This window comes from Megalops cyprinoides, chromosome 6 (genome assembly GCF_013368585.1).
Source record: "Megalops cyprinoides isolate fMegCyp1 chromosome 6, fMegCyp1.pri, whole genome shotgun sequence".
Taxonomy (NCBI): Eukaryota; Metazoa; Chordata; class Actinopteri; order Elopiformes; family Megalopidae; genus Megalops; species Megalops cyprinoides.
In genome coordinates, this window is record NC_050588.1 from 39,240,696 (window position 1) to 39,264,635 (window position 23,940).

The window sequence follows — 23,940 nt, forward strand, 5'->3', positions numbered from 1 at the left end:
AGTGCATGTGCACGTGCACGTGCAACGTGCACACTCGGGAGCTGTCACTGTCACTGCCACCGTGTCCCCGGGGAGGGGGGGTGGGGGGGGGGCGGGTCGGGTTACAGGAAGCAGCCCAGGGAGCATGTAAGCAGGTGCTACTTAAGCAGGTGGTGGCAGCCGGCCGTCTCAGACTCCCAGCTCTCCTCCTTTACGGTGTCCGCGGCAGGCGAGCGGGCGGGGGGAGCATGTTCGCAGGCGGGTACGCGGGGGGGCCCCTCAGCCGCAAACCCAGTGTCCATGCGGAAACCCTACAGATCCCCAAAGGGTCAGGCGTGAGGAAGAGCAGCAGCAGCGGCAGCGGCGGGAAGATGCTGTCCATGTCCTACAGCGAGAGCATCCGCAGCAGCATCAGCCGCTACCACTCCGACCAGGGCCTGGGCACCGCCCGCCATGCCGACCACGCCCACCAGCACCGGCAGCGTGAGCAGCGGCTCGCTGCCCAGATCCGCAACATGGAGGACTTTCTGAGAATGAACGGCCTGGTCCTGGAGGAGTGCGTCTCCTACCAGACCGGTATGAAGTACAGGTGAGAGCATGGGGGCCAAGCAGCTGCAGTGTGAGACAGACCGGGGGACCAGATGGCCAGAGGGGGTCTCCTAGTAGCCAGGTATGGAGTATGAGTATCGTGGACTGGGGGACCAGATGGCCAAAGGGGGTCTCCTACCAGCCTGATATGAAGTACAGGTAAGGGTATGGGGGTAGAGCAGCTGTGGTCTGAGTAAGACTGACAGGGGGACCAGGTGGCCAGAGGGGGTCTGCTAGTAGCCAGGTATGGAGTATAAGTTTCGTAGACTGGTGGACCAGGCGACTGAAAGGGGCAGTGTGTGTCTGTGTGGAGGCTGTGTCAGTGAAGCACCGCAGGTGGGGAGGGGAAGGTGAGTGAAAGAGGAACAGGGGCTGACTGACCTGTTAGCGGGAATGGCGCACAGGTACACTGCAGGTCAAGTTGTGCTCCTGTCTGTGACAGCAGGTCATAGAACTTATTTGTGCCATGTGATTTAAAGTGCTTTTAAAAGCATTTAAAAGGTAGAAGCTTGATAGAGGCTTGATGCCAACACCCTCACATAAACACCTGTGGCTCGTGTAAAGTTACAGTATTCGTCAGGGTCACTACAGTTCTGAGTCACAGGAGAAGGAGAGGTAAACCTGTTCTCTGCTGTAGTGCGAGAGATGATTTGCAGGTCTGGGTGACTGTGACTGTGTACGGGTCTGGGTGACTGTACTGTTAAACAAAGCATCCCAGAGTCCTGCATCTCTGTGACCAGTGAGCTTGTGAGTGGTCGTCCCCCCCAAAACAGTGATGAATATTTCATGCAGGTGTGGTGAATGTCCCAGGACCTCTGCCTGATCCAGAGATCTGAGTGCTGGTGAGAGGGTGGGGCGGGTCAGTGTAGGGGGTGGGGGGGTGGGAGTGGGGGCTGGGTGCTGGGGACAGCTGCTGTTTTTGACAGAGGGCGGTGTTGTGTGTCAGAAAAACACCAGCGGTCATGCCTTTTCTGTAAAGCGCAGTCACCCTTGCGTGTCGGGCCGCTGGGGCGTGTCGGGCTGCTGGGGCGTCACGGGCCGCTGGAGCATTACGCGGGTTATGCGTCGGGCGCCAGGACTCGCCGCGTACGTTGCGGAGACGTGAGGATGCTACGCTGTCACGCTGAGCGGTACGCGCTCACTGCCCGGTGGTCTGCTCTCAGCCCTCTCTGTCCTCCCGGGCAGCAGGCATGGCTGTGTGGCTCTGTGGGATTGCGTGTTGGTGTTGGTTTCTCTCAGAAACTTTACCTGCTTTACCCGCTTCACCTGAGTGCCGTCCAGAGGAGGCTCTTAGCCCTAATTAAGACCTGTATCCTGATCAGGCCTTGTTCTTTTCATGAGGCTGTAATCAGGTCAGAGAGAGAGTCTCTGCCTCTCCCTCCACACAGACCCACTCGGTCTCCCCTTTCTGCAGACTGTAACACACCTGTTACACAACTGTAACACAGCAGTAACACCTGTAACGGCTCTATCACATCTGTTAAAGAAACAGACATGAAACTGAAGCACCTGTAGCTGTAATGTGCTCCTGTAAATAAGTACACCTGTAATGTAACAGGCAGCTGTAACTGCGACACGCATTGAAATTTGATTTACCGTTGTATCTGTAACAGTAAACTCAATTGTAATGTGATGTGATGTGTGTTTGTAATGGGTGATCCCTCTGCAGGCTGGGCCGTATGAGAGAGAAAGGGACTGGCTGACTGAGCTTGGTGCTCTCTGAACTCAACAGGCCCCGGTTGACATTAAGGGGCTCATGTAGCCACATAGAAACAATGCGGTAAAGGAATCCAGGCTCCAGGGATATCACGCTTCCTGTGTTACCGCCAGCTCTTTATTCACAGCGACTCCTTACCTGCAGTTTCTCAGGAGGGAAGAGGTGGGTGAGAGCGGGAGCTTTGCTCTTCTGAAGCAGGAGTGAAGGGCTGTCAGCTCGGCTAATTCACGCAGCCCCTCTCTGATGGAGAGCAGTTTTCCCGTTGAGAGGATGTCGTCTGCGCTGTCAGGCTGAGTGGTGCCTGCTAATGCACCGGGCAGCCGCGCAGAGGGGCAGGGCTATTGATTTTTGCAGAGTGGCCGTGCTGGGTTTCATCCTGCTGATGGACGCTAATGGACGCTGAAATGCGCCCTGCCTTTCTCCCCAGCCGGATACATTTCACTGCCGAGTCTGCAGACTGCGCAGACACGAGGGGGGGCCTGCACACCTGTCTGCAGACTGCGCACACACGGGGGGGGCTGCACTCCCGTCTGCAGACTGCACACACGGGGGGAGGCTGCACTCCCGTCTGCAGACTGCGCACACACGGGGGGGGCTGCACTCCCGTCTGCAGACTGCACACACGGGGGGAGGCTGCACTCCCGTCTGCAGACTGCGCAGACACGGGGGGGGCCTGCACTCCCGTCTGCAGACTGCGCAGACACAGGAGGGTGCTGCACTCCCGTCTGCAGACTGCGCAGACACGGGGGGAGGCTGCACAGAGCTGTGAGACTACGCTGTCACACTCAGGCTGGGCTCCTCCCTGCTCTCCTACAGGAGAAGCACTCTGACAGTGAGACATGCACCCTGTGGATGTGTGTGCCAGTGTGCGTCTGTGTAGAGTAGAGTGTGCACCTGTTTCAGGGCCACAGAGAAATTTCCTCTGTGGGTGGAGCTGGTTGGAGCAAGCAGGTTAAATACTTTGGGTACAACAGTAGTGCCTCTGATTGGACCTGCAATCTTCTGTTTACCAGTCCAGTTTCCTAACCACTACAGCACACCACACACTACACCACAAAACAGGCCTGCATCCCAGACAAACTGCTCTGCTTTAGCTCTGCTTCCCCACAAGGGATATCTGGCGCCACCTAGTGGGCTGTCCTCCTACACTCTGTTCAGGGTGAACGCTCCTTCACTGATGGTGTCGGGGTTAAATGCTTTAAGGTGCGCTCAAGCTTTATCCCTGTGCTGGAGTATTGTGCTCAGGCAGGGTTATGACCCGTGCAGAGGACAGTGCTGTGGGCTGAGTGCTTCACAGTGTAGGCACCGCATTCGAATCCTGTAGGAGGCAGAGGAGCTCAGCGCTGCGGCTAACCAGAACAGACACATGAGATACAGCGTCAGTTAGTCAGTCCTGTATGTACAGAATAAAGAAATCTATCATATGAAACTGTGGAACCGTCCTAAATAAAACCGCCCTAAAAATAAAATCCATGTCATGTTTGTGTTTTAACACCCACCCACTGCATGCGGTATGACAGTTGTTTTGGCTGCATGTCATATTTTGGTATTAGTAAGTGATCGGTTTTTACTGTTCATCTGTTTCAGTCGTTTCTTAGCCGCTGTGTATAAGTATGTGTCTGCTCATTCACAGCTAGTTAGGCAGCAGTGCTTAGAGTTCTGCTTCTTTGATGCTGAACCGAGCCAGCCATAGAGGACCTGCACTGCTCCAGTGGTGTTCACCCTTTGATAACTTAATACAATGGGCACATTTTACAGAAAAGATACTATAGAGAGAAGTAAGACAGTTGCATGATTTCATTGTAATTTAATGATCATTCTCTTAGCGCTGCTTAGAGGTAGGGCGTGAGCAGGGCCCTCGCCCCTCTTATCTTCTCATATAGTTCTCCCAGACACTGCGGTCCTGGAACTGTGGACAGTACTCATGGTACTCGCTGTACTTACGGTACTTGCAGAACTCGGACACCGTACTCCGTCTCACACATTCAGTCCCAACCCACAGCGCTGTAGCGCTGGGTCAGGGCTTCTCTTACTCTGCTGTGGTACCTTCAGCGTCTGTGGCTCCGGTCCAGAGTCTGGCTGGAGTGGTAGAGAGACAGGAGCTTCATAACCGAGTGCAGTAAAGGCACTGAAACCCTTATTTTTCAGCATTGCAGTACCTGTTACTCTAAGCGTCCCCTTGGTTAACACACATTGTACTTTCCCACATATCCAGGAGGTGGCAGCAATGCACTGTTTTAAATATGGATTGTGGATGAAAGCATAGAAAACACAGACAAAGTGTGTGTGTTGTTGAGCTGAAACGGTGGTCATGGTGTTTGCTAAGTTGTGCCTCTGCTCCTGTGAGATGCATCCCTCTGGGAGTCTCTAACAGCAGGGATCACCTCTCCTCTCTCTCTCCACCGGTCTGCTTTTCCCCGGTTTCCCTCTCTCCTTTTGCTGTGTGTGTGTGTATTACTATGTGTGTGTGTGTGTGTGTGTGTGTATATGTTTGTGTGTGTGTATGTGTGTGTGCGTGCGTGTGCGTGCGTGTGTGCGCGTGTGTGTGTGTATGTGTGCGTGCGCGTGTGTGCGTGTGTATGTGTGTGTGTATGTGTGTGCGTGCGTGCGTGTGTGTGTGTGCACGTGTGGAACTTGTGTCTCATTGTAGGTCAGGCTGCTCTGCTCACTCTGCATCAGCAGGCTGGCTGGAGTCTCCTGTTCTGTGGAACTGCCAGTATAGTGTTCTGTTTTCCTGTAATGTGACTTTACCTGTGCCACAGGCCTGAGCCTCGAGCACCGAGTGGCTCAGAGGACTGCACTTATCCCTCCGCTGCTCCTCCAGCACCGAAGCGCTCTGGTGTTTACGCTGGCTTGTTTGTGAGGGGTAGGTGATACCCCTAGGAGTGCAAGGCTGGGGGCTTAATTAAACTCTGACTTACATTTCCACCAGCACCCCCATCAAATATTGATCAGCCCTGTGTTGGTCCTGAGATGTAAAGGTCACGATCTGTGTGTGTGGTGTGTGATCAGCCTCTAATCTCCCTAACTTGTGTGCCAGTTCAACTCTTCTAAGGTCTTTGAGCTTGTAGAGCTGTTGACTAATGAGAAACCAGGTACATCCACAGACCAAAGGGAATCCCGTTTGAGCTACTGACCAATCAGAAATCTTTAAGAGCTGCTAGTCAGTGATTAGCCGATGTTTATGGCTGATACTACAGTATGCAAGTGAAGAGTGCTACCAAATCTAGGCCAATAACACTGAGACAGACGGGGATAGTTGCCACTAGTGCTGTATCTTTCAGTACAGGCTGTTGGGACAGGGTGAGATTATCTGGGAGTAACGAGTCATCTGGATGTTGCTTTGGCGTTACCAGAAAGCTGCCTGAGCATTGCGAGGAAGTTACCTGGGTTATCCGAGAGTTATGTAAAGCACTGCACTGGAAGGGACACTGTCTTCCCCTGCCCCCCCACCCCCCTCGCTCTCTGCTCTCGTCTCCTCATGCCTGATGGTTCTCTCTGTGTTTCTGCTCCACTTCCTCCACAGTTAGAAGATTCAGCTCTTTTCTCTCTCTGTTTTTTCCCTGTATTATTCATGGCGACTCTCCCTCCAGGGAGGGGATGGAGGATTGACTCTGGCAGTGCGCCGTTCTCAGGGCCTTGCGTAACGCGGCTAAAAAGGCAGCGCGGAGAGGCGCCCACTCGCCCCTCTCTCCCTCTCCCTCTTTCTCTCTCTCTCTCCCTCTCTCTCTCTCTCTCTCGGTCTCCCTCTCTCTCTCTCTCTCTCTCTCTCTCTCTCTCTCTCTCTCTCTCTCTCTCTCTCTCAGTCTCTCTCTCTCTCTCTCTCTCTCTCTCTCTCTCTCTCTCTCTCTCTCTCACGAAAAGCCTGCATAGCGATAACACGGCCTAGCGGAGTGCTCTGCCTCCCCCTCCCTCCCACAGCCAAGCCTGGCACCCTGCACCACCCAACCAGCTCATGAGTTTCCAAAATGGGCCCCAGTTCCTCACCGCCTCTGCCAGGGGGGCTTTGCTGGTCAGTTTGGGTGGGGGGGACGGTGAGGATTTTGGTGAATATTGAGGTGGGTTGTTTGCCAGTAGGTGGTAACTGTATACCTGTGTCATTCGATCCCTCTGTGTAGCTGTAAGAGCCAGTGTTTGGGGGTCAGGTGTCATCTGTACTCCAGTGACACGGTGAGAGCGTACGGTGTGTGTCTGTATGTGTGTTTGTGTGGGTGTGTGTTGGTCTCTGTGTGTGCATGTTTGTGCGTGTGTCTGTGTGTCTGTATTTGTGTGTGTGTTGGGGCTCTGTAGTAGGGGGTGTCCTGAGGGGTGTAGGGAGTAATGGGAGATCCTACCCACAGGGGTGTAAATCCTGCCTCTGTTAATCAGGCTGTCTGGTCTGAGTGCCCCCCCAATGTGGGGTCCTTCAGGCCGGGGCTTTCAGGCCAGGCTGAGGGGAGAGTTAATTCAGTTCACATCAGGGACAGTGTACACAAAACACCATGTATACAGTATTCACAGGGCTTCAGTTACCACAAGCAGGCCTGTAAAGGTTTTAACAGCTCTGTGGAGTTAAATATAGGAGCTTATTTACAAAGATTAAAGTGTGAGTTATTTTTAGACATTAATATCAGGACTGACAGCAGGCTTCAGAAATGTAATTTCCACCTGAAGGCTGCAGTGGTGTAGAGGGAGGCCCTCTCAGACACTCAGGTGCAGATCTGGTCCCCTCCTCTGGTCCAGTGGGGCACACAGGTTCTGTTCCCTCCGGCAGCCCAGAGATGCTTCCGGGGTTTTGCTTTTTGAAGCTTCCACCCCAACCTGTTTGACTTTATTGTGGCCTCGTTGTGAACAGAGACACTCAGGAGAGCCTGTCCAATTCAGTGTTTGATAATGAAATATGTTAAAAAATGGCACCTTTTTGCGAAGGAACTGTGAGATCCCTACAGGCATTTTGATTACATTAAATAGAAAGGTTTCTACAAAGATCATTAATATTTTTTCTCTGGAAACCTGTAGGACACTGTTATATTTTTATATGGTCATCTAGGTCAGTTAATATATAGTGTCTCATAAACTGGACTGTGTGTTTAGAAACTGTTCCACTGAAGCCAGAGGAGAAGCAGTACGTGGGGAAAGGGAAAATCCTGGTTTATTAGAAGAAAAATCAGATGCAAGAATCAGGCAAAGTGAGGGCGTTAAATGGCAGGGGAACCGGTGAAGCATTCTTCCTTCTGAGCACCAAAGGAAGAGTTTGATCGGGTATCCAGTGTGGGCTGCGCACTGCATCTCACACAGCAGAGCTGTGGGGTTGAAGGCTCAGTATTGGCCTGCAGTTTGTTGGGTGATGTCATTGATGCGTGTGCTGTGTATGGGGGTTGTGATCCAGCGTCTGCAGCTGAAGTTCTGTAAAGGAGAGTAACGCTATCTGTCAGCTTCACTCCTGCAGAGCGCTTGTAAGGTTTCTATGGTAATTGGAGATGATGGGTTTCTATGGCAATAAAAATGAGTGCTTTGATCCTGGTGAGGTGGGATGGACTCGATGTATAAACTGGGGTGGACCCACACTGGCCACACCCCCTCCTCTCAGAGAGCGCAGAGCAGTGGGTGGGTAGGCAGCAGTGCACCCTGGGTAATGACGTGGTTCCTGAGAGGGGTTTGAGCTGGTGTTATTCACAGGGGGAACTTGGCGGTAGTGGAATGGTGGTATTAAAATGTGGCCCCCTGCTGCTCAGGGTCATACACAGAGCTCCTGGCGCGGTCGCTGTGGGCAGGATGGGCCTTGGCAGCTCTGCACCTCCATTCGAGGGTGTTGACCCAGAGCTGGGGATGATCTGACGTGGATAGCTGGTGTGATGTTCTGCGTTTCTCCCTGAGCAGAGAGAGAGACTCACAGAGAAGTGGAAAGACCCTTCTGTGCCCAGCGTTACAGCACTCTGAGCGTGATACGTGTGCATTAGGACTTAGTTAACTCAGCGATGGGTAAAAGACATTAAATAATACAGCACAGAATGCCTCTGTTAATACATCACTGACAGCATTAATGGCCGCAGTGTTCTCTGAGTGTGCAGAGTTAGTTTCATCCAGCAAAGTTGCAGATAGTTAATCTTTATCTCAGAGTAGCTCTGACAGGTCAGGGTGAGGGAGGAGGAGGAGGAGGAGGAGTGAGGAGGTATGAGGAGGTATGACGTCTCTCTCAGAGGAAGGGTGGGATGTCAGCCCTCCCCTATTCACAGTCTGTGTTGGGTACTGCAGTGGGGCATGAGTTTGCTGTTTTCCCTCCTGTCCTCTCCAGAGAGAGCAACAGTCCATCAATCCATCAAATACGTTTTCTGCAGAGAGCTTCACACAGTATTGGCAGACAGACACAGATCATGATGATGATGAGGATCATCATCATCATCATCATCATCATTGTTGAGCAGACACTCTTATCCCACTTACATAAGTTTCAGTTTTTACATGGATATTTACTGAGGTAATTCTGGGTTAACTACCTTGCCCACGGGTACAGCAGCAGCGCCCCAGGAGGGAATCGAACAAGCAACCTTCCGGTTACGAGCCCTTCTCCTTAACACCGTATGACACTGCTGCCCTGGATGCATGATAGAAAGACACAGGACAGTGTGTGACAACCAGGCGTGAGTGAAATGTTTCCACAGGGAGAGCCGAGGACAGCAGTGGCCGGAAACTCTCTTTATAGAGGAGAGGAAACCTTCAGGGAATCCAGACCTTCTGGGGCGACCTGTTCCCTGTGGGCTGGCTGGAGGGATTATGTTAGAATTACTAGCTCAGAAAGTGGGTTACGTTACGTGGGTTACGAAAGAGGGACAGAGTGTAGGGGGTTTGTGAGATCAGGTCTTTGGGGATAATAGGGTGGGTAGACATATCTTAGTACGGAGAAGGAAGTTTGGGTTTCAAGCATTTGAAGTGTTTTGTGGACATCGCGCCTCAGAAGCAGGCCTGGGAGGGAGGACCAGGCCTCTGAACAGCAGCTGTTTGGGATGTGGGAGGGTGTTTGGGTGAAGCGGCAGTGTGCAGCATACCCTATAGAGAGGCATTAGAAGTTTTTCAGTTTGGGAAACAGATTAACTGATAAACAGACTATTTTAGAGAAAGATTAATGGATTCCTAAGAGGAAAGAAATGAGGAAATTTAAGACTTGAGGGAAAATTGGGCTGTAGATCACCCTGCTTATCATCTGTTTTGACACATTATTATTAAAGAGGAGTGTGATTATTATTAATAACACCAGTGTGATTCATAATTCAGAGCACAGCAGGGTGCTCCCCTGTAATACACACACACACACCTCATACGCGCACACACACACCTCATACGCGCACACACACACCTCATACGTACACACACACCTCATACGCTCACACACACCTTATACGCATTCATACACACACACACACACACACCTCATACACACACACACACACGCGCACACACACCACATACACACACACACACGCACACACCTCATATACACACACACACACACACCACATTCGTACACACACACTCACTGGTCTGATCCCAGCGGAGCCATATGAACAGGCAGGGGTGGATTATAGGCTGATATTGGATATGTGAAGCTGGGCCCCACCCTCGACTCTCTGAATGGCACATCTCATAACGAGCCCTGACTCCCAGCCCCCAGGGCTGCAGTGCGTATCAGCATAACGTTTCCTGAGTGCGCAGTGTGCCGTGGGCTGTCTCCGCGTGTGTGTGCGTGTGTGTGTCCCTGTCATACCCCTCTGACCCCTGCAAACTTACAGCGCACTTCTGTAGTGTCTCTGAGGTGTGAGTGTGAGGGATGCTGGCATTGCCGGGGGTGTACCCCTTGTCATGGCCCCTACTTGGGCTTTTCCTTTACAGACAGCTCACAGTGGCATCTCACATGCCGTTCAGCCTGTGGCACAGGCACAGATACAGGGCTGGAGTATCAGCGTCCGCTCATGAAGACCGCGGGAGAGCAGGGGGCTGGATGTGTCTGGCTGAGGGAGAACTTTATGCTGCTCCGTCTGGGGATCCTGCTCTACAGGGATGTTTGTAAAACTGATGCACAGAGATGCCGAAGGGTGTAAAAGACCCGAACCCAGACTGGTGACTGCAGCACAAAGGCCTTCGAGCTCAGTGCAGCCAGAACAGTTTATCAGAGAGAAAGAGAATGCTTCTGTGAGCTCAGTGTGGCTGAGTCAGGTTGATGTAGTCTCTGTGAGCTCAGTGCGGCTGTGTCAGGTTGATGTAGTCTCTGTGAGCTCAGTGCGGCTGTGTCAGGTTGATGTAGTCTCTGTGAGCTCAGTGTGGCTGAGTCAGGTTGATGTAGTCTCTGTGAGCTCAGTGCGGCTGAGTCAGGTTGATGTAGTCTCTGTGAGCTCAGTGCGGCTGTGTCAGGTTGATGTAGTCTCTGTGAGCTCAGTGCGGCTGAGTCAGGTTGATGGAGATTCTGTGAGCTCAGTGCGGCTGAGTCAGGTTGACGGAGATTCTGTGAGCTCAGTGCGGCTGTGTCAGGTTGATGTAGTCTCTGTGAGCTCAGTGCGGCTGTGTCAGGTTGATGTAGTCTCTGTGAGCTCAGTGCGGCTGAGTCAGGTTGATGTAGTCTCTGTGAGCTCAGTGCGGCTGAGTCAGGTTGACGGAGATTCTGTGAGCTCAGTGCGGCTGTGTCAGGTTGATGTAGTCTCTGTGAGCTCAGTGCGGCTGAGTCAGGTTGATGTAGTCTCTGTGAGCTCAGTGCGGCTGTGTCAGGTTGATGTAGTCTCTGTGAGCTCAGTGCGGCTGAGTCAGGTTGATGTAGTCTCTGTGAGCTCAGTGCGGCTGTGTCAGGTTGATGTAGTCTCTGTGAGCTCAGTGCGGCTGTGTCAGGTTGATGTAGTCTCTGTGAGCTCAGTGCGGCTGTGTCAGGTTGATGTAGTCTCTGTGAGCTCAGTGCGGCTGAGTCAGGTTGATGTAGTCTCTGTGAGCTCAGTGCGGCTGTGTCAGGTTGATGTAGTCTCTGTGAGCTCAGTGCGGCTGAGTCAGGTTGATGTAGTCTCTGTGAGCTCAGTGCGGCTGTGTCAGGTTGATGTAGTCTCTGTGAGCTCAGTGCGGCTGTGTCAGGTTGATGTAGTCTCTGTGAGCTCAGTGCGGCTGTGTCAGGTTGGCAGACGGTGCACTCTGTCCCCTGTGGAGGGGATTGGGCAGGTTTCTGCCTGCTGTTCTGCAGTGTGTTAATCACTCTGTGAGGCCCCAAAGGCAAGGGTTCACAGCAGACCCTGCAGCCTTCCTCCAGACTGCGGTGGACTGGTTATTTTTTTATTTCTGTGGAAGTGCAGAAGTTCACAGTTCCTAAATTTAGCCCTGACAGCATGCTGCAGTCTGTCAGGACTCTGATGCTTCCACTGATGGAGCACGTTCCTGTGTGAGTCTATCTGAGTGAGTGTTGGTGTTTGTATCTGTGTGTTTCTCTGTGTTGGTGTTTGAATCCGTGTGTCTCTGTGAGCGTTGGTGGTGTGTGTGTGTCTGAGTGAATGCTTGCTCTCATTTTCTGTTTTCTCTGTAAATAGCATCAGTTGTTCAACCTCATTTCACTTCAGTTAGAATTAAGAAAGAATGATCTCTGGCTTAATTTCAGCAGCTACAGATAGCGTTGGTTTGAATAAATGATCTGTCTGCACTGTGGAAAGAGTGAGCAAAAGGTGGACATGCTGTCCTTTATCGAGAGTGACTCCTCTAACAGGAACACAGCCTCTCCCTTTAACAGCATCTCTGGTCAGTGGGAAACGGGGGAAGACCATTGAGACGCATACAACAAGACAGATGGGGTTACATAATAAATATTTTACGCCCACACACCCGCATGTATACACGCACACACACTCGCACGCAAACACACACACACGCGCGCACGCACACACACGCGCGCACGCACACACACGCGCGCACGCACACACACACACACACACACACACACACACACACACACGTTGTTGGAGGACTCTGGCGCTGCCTGCTGTCTGTCACTGGCTGTAGTCGGGGTCAGAGGATGCTGTAGCCTTCTGCTTCTCTGGCTCAGGGACGCTGGAGTCACGACACTGAGGTCAACTGACAGAAGTACTCTGGCCACAGATCACAGCCATTGGAGACACAGCTGAACGCTTCTTTCATGCTGTCTTTTTGTCTCTCATTCTTCTCCTCCCTCTTTCTCTCTCTCTCCTCTCTCTCTTTTCCTCTCTCTCTCCCCCTCTCTCTCTTTCTCTTTCTCCCTTCCTCCCTCTCTCTCTCCTCTCTCTTTCTCCCTCTCTCTCTCTCTCTCTCTCTCTCTCTCTCTCTCTCTCTCTCTCTCTCTCCACACACTCTATTCATCCCTCGCTCTCTGTCTCTCCTGCTCTCTCTGGCTGTCTGTGCGATCTCGCTCTGTCTTGAGCTGGGCGTGAGCGCTCTCTGATCAGCAGAGAAATGCACTTATGAGAGCAGACAGAGCCGCGGCTCTGCGGGAGGCTTAGCCCTGAACACAGAGGGAGCTGGAGGCCCCTCCCTCTCCGTGTGTGTGTGTGCGCGTGTGTGTTTATATAGATGTGGACACACAGATCCTTGTCACTCCCGCGCGGACGCTGAGCTGAACGCTATCCGCTGCGCAGAGAAACCCCCTCAGAGAGAGAGAGAGAGAGAGACGCTAAAGAGCTCGTCAGCTCCCCACGGGAGAGACCGCAGGGGTGCTCTGAGGAGACCAGGAGAAACCCGCTGCACTCTGGTGCTGTGTGTGAGTGTGAGGGTGTGTGAGTGAGTGAGTGTGTGTGTGTGCGTGTCAGCAGAGGGATTTTCTGATTGTCTGAAAGTGCTGCTCAGACTGCTCTGTTTCTCTGGGTCTTACCGGACTGGACTGGGGGAGAGAACCCAGCAAGAAGGGAGCGCAGAGGACAGACCGAGACAGTCTCCACTGTGCGGGAACTTCTCATTCCAGCTGCAAGGGGACTGTCTGTGTAAACTGCAAGGAGACCGTCTGCTTAAACTGCGAGGAGACTGCCTGTTTAAACCGCGAGGAGACCTCCTGTTTAAACCACGAGGAGACCGCCTGTTGAAACCATTAGGTGACCGCCTGTTTAATCCGTGAGGGGACCGCCTGTTTAAACCGTGAGGAGACCATCTGTATAAACTGCGAGGAGACCGCCTGTTTAAACCGTGAGGAGACCGCCTGTTTAAACCGTGAGGGGACCGCCTGTTTAAACCGTGAGGGGACCGCCTGTTTAAACCGTGAGGAGACCGCCTGTTTAAACCGTCAGGAGGCCGCCTGTTTAAACTGCGAGGGGACCATCTGTTGAAAGCGTGAGGGGACTCCCTCTCTGAGCCCCGAGGCCGCTGAGCCCCTCCAGCACCCCGCGGTCAGGATGCAGGTCTCCTTCGTGTGCACGGACCACAGGGCGGTCAGCCGGAGCACCGAGGACCGGCTGAACCGGCAGAACGCCAGCAGCCCCGGCACCGGCACCCGCAGCAAGTTCAAGGCGGTGGCCATGGTGGCCCGCAGCCTCGGCCAGCTGTCCCTGCACAGCGCCCCCTCCTCCAGCGACCAGAGCATCCGCACCGGCATGAAGTACCGGTAGGAGAGGGGGTCTGCCCCATTCTGTTCTGTGTGAAGTACCGGTAGGAGAGGAGGTCTGCCCCATTCTGTTCTGTGTGAAGTACCGGTAGGAGGGGGGGTCTATTCCTTTCAGTACAGTAGAAACTGGAGACAGGAGGGGGCTCCACCTGATTCAGCAGTGTAAGAAGCAGAGGCAGGAGTAGGGTCTTTCCCATTCAGTGCTGAATGATGTAGAGGCAGGAGAGGAGGACAGAGGTCTTGTTAGAGGACAGAGGTCTTGTTTGATACAGCATGAAAAGTAAGTCTGAGAGAAGAGTACTGTTCGATACAGAGGTGTAGATTAGAGCCGTTTATTGTTTAAAACAGGGTCAGCTGCAGGTTTGTAGCATTTGAAGCGTGATGTGCACTTTCTCTGGGTTTCATGTGTACCAGCGTCACACCAGCTTCCACAGAACGCAATCAGAGTTTCTCATTTGACTCTGCTCTGTCTCTGTGTGTTACATTCATGCTGTATTATATTCATACTGCATTCTGGGTTTGTAGAGTGGAAGAAGTGGAGGGTCCACTGCTCATTTTTCCTGAAACTCTGGAATATGAAGCAGCAGCTGGGGGAAGCCTGACAGAGTCCGCCATTACAATCTGACCTTCTGCCACTCTCTGTACGGGCACCACGGGGGCTGTGTGTGTGTGTGTGTGTGTGTGTGTGCGCGTGTGTGTGCGCGTGTGTGTGCGCGTGTGTGTGTGCCTGCGTGTGTGTGTGCCTGCGTGTGTGTGTGTGCCTGCGTGTGTGTGTGTGCCTGCGTGTGTGTGTGTGCCTGCGTGTGTGTGTGCGTGCTTGCGGGTATGAGTGAGTGAGGGGCAGGCTGTGATGAACTGATCTGGTGTCAGTATGAATCTCCTGTTCTGGGTTGGAAACTGTCTCCAGAGCCGCAGAGGACAGAACTGGGGCGTTGCTCTCAGCCTCAATCTGAGCGACGCTCCCAGGATCATCAAAGGTCTGATGCAATTAGTGTACGAGTGCTGTTCGCACACCGGCCGGGTGTGCAGTCAGACACGTGTGCCTGCTGCACATTGTCCCTAACGCAGCTCAGTGTGACACGGCCCTCAGGTGACTGACAGGGAGAAGCCGGGGCTGGGGACAGGTGTGCAGGCAGACCACACCTGCATCAGACAGAGACCGAGTGATTGGGAGGAGAACGTCCATCACAGGGCCATAACAGAGAGACACAGGGTCATAACAGAGAGACACAAGGTCTCTACTACAGGTGACAGAGTTGGAGCTCCCCTTGGCATGAGTAGCCCTGGGGCTTCCTCCTGCAGGATCAGTAGCCTGCGTTGGGTCCAGTGTCGACTCCATGCTCAGAGCTGAAGGGGAACAGTAGTTTCAGTTGGGAAATGTGACTGGTCCATTCATGTAGAGCTGACCGTGTGACATCTGAGTGCTGTAACACAGACCCACTCCTCTACAGTCAGAGGATCGGTGCTGTAACACAGACCCACTCCTCTGCAATGAGGAGAGTCAGTGCTGTAACACAGACCCACTCCTCTGCAATGAGGAGAGTCAGTGCTGTAACACAGACCCACTCCTCTACAGTCAGGGAGTCAGTGCTGTAACACAGACCCACTCCTCTGCAATGAGGAGAGTCAGTGCTGTAACACAGACCCTCTCCTCTACAGTCAGGGAGTCAGTGCTGTAACACAGACCCACTCCTCTGCAATGAGGAGAGTCAGTGCTGTAACAGACCAACTCCTCTTCAGTCAGGGAGTCAGTGCTGTAACAGACCAACTCCTCTACAGTCAGGAGAGTCAGTGCTGTAACACAGACCCAACTTCTCTACAGTCAGGGAGTCAGTGCTGTAACACAGACCAACTCCTCTACAGTCAATAGAGTCAGTGCTGTAACACACACCCATTCCTCTACAGTCAATAGAGTCAGTGCTGTAACACAGACCCATTCCTCTACAGTCAGACAGTCAGTGCTGTAACACAGACCCATTCCTCTACAGTCAGGCAGTCAGTGCTGTACCGCAGGTGCACCCCTCTACACCAGCACATCATTAGTTTGTGGCCCATGGGGGATTGTGGGTGTGTTGTGGAGGAGGGGTGTGTCCCATGGAGCTAGAGCAGTGGGTACTGCAGTGTTTTCTCAGCTGAATGAATCCTGCTTCCCTGCCTTACTTTCAGAAGACTCGGGCAAAGTGGTGCATCAGGGCTGCAGCCCTGGCCTCTCATCAAAGATTGATAGAACAAGCAGAGCTCTCGCTGCTGTTGTCTGTGTGCATGCTTAAACAGTGGCCTCAGACTCTCACTGCCTCTGCTGCTAATGGCTGTGTGGATTACGCTGGGTGTGATGTTGGTTTTAATGTCGCTCTCCATGGCAGATGGTGGTGGTGTTTACCAGAGATCTGGTAAAACTCAATCCATTAGGATTTTCATGAACTCTGCTTCCTGGTTCTGCACAGAAGAACATACAGTATGACATCATTTACAGCCAATCCAGGGGCAGCCAATCCAGGGGCAGCCAATCCAGGGGCAGCCAACGGGAGCGGCGTTCGCATGCTGAAATGGAACCAGGGGGTCACAGATTTAACAGAGAGGGCATGGCAGTGTTGCTCGCATGCTGTTGTGCTGAGATCTTGTTAAATTGAGCCTGAATCTCTGGGGTAAAGGGCGGGGCAGCTGAGGACAGCTCTGCGGGGGTTTGGGGGCAGGTGGGGGTGAAAACTGGATTGGCTCTTGGTTTTGCAAATAGGCACAGCGGACATGATTTTCAAGCCTTGATTTTAGAGGCAGCTGTCTCACTTTGGAGGATGTTTGAGATCAGGGCCTCCTCTCGATGGAGTCTGTATGCACATATATATAAGTGCATCATCTGAGGATAGGCTGCAGAAAGCTGTGGCACTGATTTGGTCAAAAACAGTCTGAAAAATGCAGGTTGCTCTGGTCATGTACACATTCAGATTAATGCAGGTTCTGATTTGGTCATGTATATACAGTGTTTTTGCTGAAAATCTCATGATTTTTAATTTATCCCATAAAAGTCGCTCTGTATCTCAGGCATGTAATGTTTTCTTCGGGATGGTTGGTAGCTGCTTTGGTCACACGTTATTTGCTGTTCTTTTAATAAATTCATCAGTTACGTTTCAACATTTCAAGCATACTTTATGATATCAGGTAGTAGTTATGCACTAAAATCAAGTCATATCGAATATGTTAATATTTCAAAGGTAAATTAAGACGTTGGAAAGACAACATTTTCATGTAAGAGACCAAGGGACTGGAGTGATCTACCATTTGATTTGGAAAATATCAGGGAAATTTCAGTCATCAGATCTCAAAAAAACTCAAAATGTCTTCATTTCCATTATTTCAGCAGTCGTGGATTTGTTTCTGAGTTTGTTATGATTTAGTATTTATTTTACGTAATTTCTCTAGCTCTTTGTTTCTTATCACTACTGACTGCCTCTCCGTTGCCCCCCCCCCCCCCCGTAAACAGTGGAGATGACACTGCTCTCGGCTACTGGAAAGGGAACGTCTTCATTTCTTTACGTTTTAATTCAGGGTGAAGTCCCCCAGGCAAACAGCTGGCATCTGCCTCTGCCCTATTAACCGTGCTGAGTGGAAGAGAGCCGAAAGAGAAACGCTGTTTGCTCAGTTTACAAAATGTCTGTTTTGTAATAAAGCTAATGTGAAACTGTAAATGTGGCTGGAATTCAGTGGGCTGATAGTTTCAGTCTCTTATTTGAATAAATGCAGAAAATAAATGAATTCATTAGGCTGAGATCTGCCAGAAATAGCTTTCACCCTCAGAATTAAGCTCCCCAGCAATGAAGCAAAGCCTTGATTTATTTATAGAGACCTTATGCTGGTAATGTTGTCCTATCTGTGTGTCAGTAAATGCCAGTAATGTAATATGAGTGTGTGTGTGTGTTTTCCCTGTTGTTGCTTCACTTCAGAAAATGCGTCAATCAAAGACCGTACTTGGCTTGCTGTATCCATCTGACATTGTGTATTTAGAAGAGCTAGCTTTTACGCCGACTCTTAAAAAGGTGAATATTACACTATGAGCAATGGCACTTTCTCTGACTAAAAGCTTCTCTGATCCACTAAGTGAACTCATAGGAGCAGTGAATGACACTGGCATCTTGTATCTTCCTCTGTATTCTTTCAAGAAAGTTTTCAAGAATGGGAACTAATCGAATTGGCCACGGACCTCTAAACCAGGAGTTCACACTATGCCCTGTGTGCTGTATGCTGCATTAGAGCCTTGAACACCAGAACTAGAAAGCAACTCTCTCCCTCTGGCACTGAGAATGGGTACATCAGTCCCTCCCCTCATTCGATCACTGTAGTAGCTCCCCCTGCTGGTGGTTGGGAGTGTTTGCGCGGGTGGCTAACATCCTCTATAATTAAATAAGGTAAGAGCCCCTGTGGATGACCCTCTCTCCCCTTCTCACCCCTGATCCCGGTGCACTCTCTAACAGGAAAGCAACCTGACCTCTGGACTGGCCCAGCGTCGAGAGGGCTGGCTTGCTGCGCGGTGTTCATTTCAGCGAGTAAAATATTCAGCACGGCGCCGTGTCTGTGACTGCGTTCCGAGTGTGTATGTGTGTGAGAGAGCTATACCTGCCGCTGGGATGCTGTACTGTACACAGTGTCCGTGAATGCATTCCGAGTGTGTGTGAGAGAGAGAGCTATACCTGCCCCCGGGATGGTGTACTGTAGCTTAATCACATCACGCAGCGAGTACTTCTGACTGGATGACAGCCAGTGATGGCTGTGCGCGGCAGCGAGTCTTTTAATATGCAGTCTGACTCATTACAGGAGGGAGAGGGAAAGAGAGAGACGTCTCTGCGAAGGTATAAACTGCTTACTGACAGACGTTTAATCAGGCCCTTACATATCGCGCAGAGACGCGGGTCTTTGCTTGCTGAATCAGCGTTGCCTGTTCGCCGGTGGCCTGAAACGTGAAGCCCCCAGCCTCACCGTGCTGTAAGGGTGAGGGTTTAGGAGTGGTCCTGCTCTGGGGTCTGGTTCCGCACACTGTACTGCTAAGAGAACCCAGGACCGTGTGTTCTTTTATAAGATGTATCTTACAGAGATTTGCGTGCGACGGGAGAATAGTGCGGTGCAGGACACACGTCAGTGTGATCCGAGCTGATCCGCTCAGTCACCCGTCAGCGGAGTTTCACTTTCAGACGAGTTCACTCCAGCGACCTCCTCACTTTGTGGAGTTTTGGTCTTTGGCGGGGCGTGGCCCTTAGGGAGGGCAGCTCTGTCCGCGTTTTCTGGCTGATCTCCGCTAACCCCGGAGCTGAAGGAGAGGAAAGGAAGCCTTAATCCTCTCTCCTCTAGAGGGGTTTTCTGTGCTGGATGGGTCACTGAATGTCTGTACCGTCTGTCCACCACCCTTGGCCCTTGAGAGATCCTATACGCACACACACAGAAACACACACACATGCACACGCACACACACAGTGAGCCGAGATGTCCTCTGTAATTAATACTGAGGGGTTTGCCCTTTCCTCCTCATTAAGTGGATTGCTTGTACTTGTTTGTGGTTCTGCTGCTGGTCTGGGGTCAGTGTGGAGGGAAATGTGGTAGTTGTCAGGACTGCAGCAGTACAGGAGTGTTGCTCCTCCTCAGAGATTAAAAACAGGATGTGGAGGATTATTGTTTTGTGTAATCCACTGTGATTGTGTGTCCCACCAATCAAACCCACACACTGCTGCTACCCCCTCCCACAGAGACAGAAACACACACACAAGCTCCCACACACTCCTGTTCCTGCACGCGCACACACTCACACACACATGCACAAGCTCCCACACACTCCTGTTCCTGCACACGCGCACACTCACACACACATGCACAAGCTCCCACACACTCCTGTTCCTGCACACGCACTCACTCACACACACATGCACAAGCTCCCACACACTCCTGTTCCTGCACACACACACACACACACATGCACAAGCTCCCACACACTCCTGTTCCTGCGCACACACACACACACACACACACACACACATGCACAAGCTCCCACACACTCCTGTTCCTGCACACGCACACACACATTTGCACACATGCACTCACTCACACTTCTACAGTCACTCACACATGCACATGCACATACTCATATGCACACTAACTTTAACACATAAATACATATTGTAATACATAACTTGTGCATACTTATACGGAAATGTGTAAATGCTTTCCTGTGCTGGTTGTGTGTTTGCAGTGCACAGAGCAGTCGTGGCTCTTCTCATAAAGCGGTCCTTCTCCCTGAGAGTGGTGATTAGCGGGCCTTCAGTAGCCTGAGGAGGAGAGTGTTCTGTTTGGAGCAGGGGGCTCCTGTCTGGGGCGGGCCAGTTCAGGGTTACAGCGTCTCCCAGCCCTCTGATAAAGCTGAGCTCTGTACCAGGATCTGGCCTTGGTGCTGTCCTCCCAAATTGCTGTGCAAAGAACAGGCAGCACATCTCATAACCAGGATGAAAAAAAGAAATATGCAGCGTTTGGTAATATTTCACTGTGAATAAAGCGGCTTTATTTCGCTGCGCTTTACATAAGATGGAACATTTTCAACGTGGAAAAAAAAAGTGAGCTTTTGTGATTGAATTAGAACTGCCACTGATCATTAGACTCGGAATTCAGATGAAAACCAAAATGTTTAATAAACACACTTTTATGTTTTTTTTAATTCAGTGTGGGTATTCCAAGGTTAACCACAAAGTGATAGTGAGATGCACCAATGTACTGTAGGCTCTCTGAGGAAGAAAGAGAGTAAACGTCAGCAAAGAGTGAAACGGAGCCTGCAGCAGAGTGTTGCTGGGGGTGGGGGGGTGTGGGGGGGCGTGGGGGGGGGCTGGGTGATGATGATGATGATGATGCTGCTGCTGCCTGGCAGTCATGTCCCCTGTTGTTCAGTGTACCAGGCTGAGGAGCTAGAGGGGGGAGCATATAGCAGTGCGGTCGGTTGGCCTGCCTGTGGGGAGCCTGACTGTGCCATGCACCCAGGGTCTGCGCTGTCTCCCGGGGCGGCCTTGTCACCCTGCCCCTGTGGGCCTGCCCCGGGTCGCCTCTTTGCCCTGTAGCAGCTGGAGGGGTGGTGAATACGTCCTGCCGGACAGGCTGTGCTGTACTCTAACAGCGTCCTTATCCCGAAGTGTTGCAGCTCCATGTCCTTGGACACTGCATTGTTGAGATGCCTCCCTCGAAGCACTGCTGTGAACGGATGACTGTTATCATGAAATAATCACAGAACCAAACAGTGTCCCCAAAACACACTGTTCTTTAGTGGTGACTCCACTCTGTCTCACTGATTCTGCCCACAAGACGGTGCTAATTCTGACTGTATCCGTTTTGTTTTTTTCTTTTTTTTTACAGAAACCTTGGGAAGTCTGGGTTGAGGGTGTCATGTCTCGGATTGGGTGAGTTAATTATGGATGTGTGGACTGGCTGTGAATTCCATCCTGCTTCACTGCATGGTACATGAGGCTGTGGTTAATGTATGGATGTGCAGCAGAGGGATCTGAAACAGTGACTTCTTCGGAATAACATGGAAGTCGAGTACTAAAATCTGGTGTTAATGCACAGTGTTAAAGCCCAGTGTCAATGTTCAGTGTTAATGCGAAGCCTTAAAGGTCAGTGTTAAAGCTTAGTATTAATGCAGTGTGTTAAAGGCCAGTGTTAATCCTCTGGTGTTAAAGTTCAGGTTTATTACCTGGTGTTAAAATTGATTGAAATGGATAATATTGTAAGTCGTTCTAGATAAAAGAATTCGCTAAATGACAGTAGTAATAATAACAATAACAATAATAATAATGTTCTGTGTTATTATCCAGTGTTAACGTTCCATGTTCCAGGTCAGTATGGGAGTTTATTACACAGGAGAGCTTAGCCAAAGTTGCACAGTAACTCATGAGCTGTGATTTTTCTCTGTCTGTCTGGTCTCCACAGGGACCTGGGTGACCTTCGGTGGCCAGATAACAGATGAGGTAGGAGCTGCTGGGTCAGCATTCATCGATCCCATCACTGGACCGTGATCACAGAATCCTGAGAAACATGACAGAACGCAGTAATCAGTGATGTCTCTCCCTCTCTCTCTCTCTCTCTCTCTCTCAGATGGCTGAGCAGTTGTTGACGTTGGCCTATGAAAATGGGATTAATCTGTTTGACACTGCTGAAGTGTACGCCGCTGGAAAGTGAGTGAAATGACACCTCCCTGCACATCACTGACAGCCCACGTGTGCATGCATACTGTGACATTACAGGCGATTACTCCCCCTGGCTAATGTTATGTGGGGAATCCTCGTTAGCGGACGGGCCGGGAACGCTGTCTGCTGTCTGCAGATGCACTGCTGTTCAGACAGCGCTCAGAGAGATTAACCTCCGTGGGGAAAGACAGTCAGAATCACGGCATCGCAGCGTTTGAGCACAGATTTGTTTAGCAGAGGGGATTAAGGAGGCATTGTAGTGATGTGCTTGCCCTGGTCTAATCTGAGGGATTATCCTGTTCTGAGAGTAAACCACGCTGCGGGCCTCTGGGAAACGCACCTGCTCTCAGCACAGATGTGCATTACAGAGAGGAAAAAACAAACAAACAATGAAAACACGTACACACGCGCATGCACACGCACACACGCGCACGCACATTCACACACACTCACACACACGCACACGCGCACACACATACACTCACACACACACGCACATACACGCACATGCACACTCACGCACACACACACACACACACACTCACGCATACACACACACGCGCATGCACACGCACACACACACGCACACGCGCACACACATACACTCACACACACACGCACATACACACACACACACTCACACACGCACACACGCGCACGCGCACACACACACACGCACGCACGCGCATGCACACGCACACACACACACACACTCACACACACGCACACGCGCACACACATACACTCACACACACACGCACATACACACACACACTCACACACACGCACACGCGCACACACATACACTCACACACACACGCACATACACGCACATGCACACTCACGCACACACACACACACACACACTCACGCATACACACACACGCGCATACACACCCATACATGCGCACACACACATACACACATGCGGATACACATGCATATATGTACATGTACACACACACTCACCCACACGCTCACACACTCACCCACACGCTCACACACACACACACACACACATATACAAATAAACACACCATGTGGAAATTCAACTATTACTCTGGGGTTCTGTGTTCTGCATATATTTGTAAATATTTTAAAGTTTGAAAGTGTAAAGTTAAAGTGTGTTATAATGTGCAGTAGCTCCAGCTTTGTAAAAGTTTTTAAAACTGAGAACACATACATTAAAAAGTTTCCTCAAGAAAGACACTCCCGAACAACACCGAAATGACCCTCACGCCTCGTCCAGCATGGTTCACCCCATTTTTTATCGAGAAAGACAAAGATTTTTAGTCGTTACGCACTTCGTCAGAGCGTGTGAGGGACTCATTCATCTTTTTAAAGGGAGCACAGAGTTTTCTCTCTCTGAAGATTAATGCCAGCGTCCTCTGTACCCTCTACAGAAGGTTGTACTGACACACATACTGTGCTGTACATGTGATCGCAGCTGCCTGTGCCGTTCGAGCAAAGAGTTACTGCACAACACACAGTCCCTGTGCCTCTGTGCAGCCTGCCCTGTGTGCTGGATCTCACCTCATCTCTAATGGGAGCAGATAGTTTCCTCTGTGAGGATCATACTCATGCTGCAGATGGAGGAGCAGCTACTGGCTAGCAGCTCCTCTGTGAATTTTCATGTACTTGGATGCCGTGCAGTGCCTGTTAGCGTGTTGGTGGGAATGCAGCATTGATAGGTCTCCAGTCTGAAGTCTTTTGTGTATTAATGAGTGAGCTGAATGCTGCTGGTAGTTCAGCTCCTGATCATGTGCTTTCTGTTCCCCGCAGGGCAGAGGTGGTGCTGGGAAATATCATAAAGAAGAAAGGATGGAGGTAGATCTACTGAAGACGAGTTTTAATTTCCTGCTTGCCGCCTCGTCCAGCTAAGACACGGC

At 51.2% G+C, this 23,940-nt stretch overlaps 1 protein-coding gene across 4 annotated transcripts in view; it reads left to right on the forward strand.

Annotated features, from left to right (window-relative positions):
• Positions 1-23,940, forward strand: part of kcnab2a (potassium voltage-gated channel, shaker-related subfamily, beta member 2 a) — a 61,220-nt gene that overhangs the window by 27,113 nt on the left and 10,167 nt on the right. For 2 of the 4 annotated variants that reach the window (XM_036531609.1, XM_036531610.1), the window contains 4 exons: positions 21,222-21,265; positions 21,795-21,832; positions 21,960-22,039; positions 23,834-23,878. In XM_036531609.1, coding sequence (XP_036387502.1) covers positions 21,222-21,265; positions 21,795-21,832; positions 21,960-22,039; positions 23,834-23,878 — 207 coding nt within the window. Of the gene's footprint in view, positions 1-227; positions 569-13,534; positions 13,848-21,221; positions 21,266-21,794; positions 21,833-21,959; positions 22,040-23,833; positions 23,879-23,940 lie in introns of those variants that run through there. The other 2 variants (XM_036531608.1, XM_036531611.1) reach the window with 2 other exon arrangements.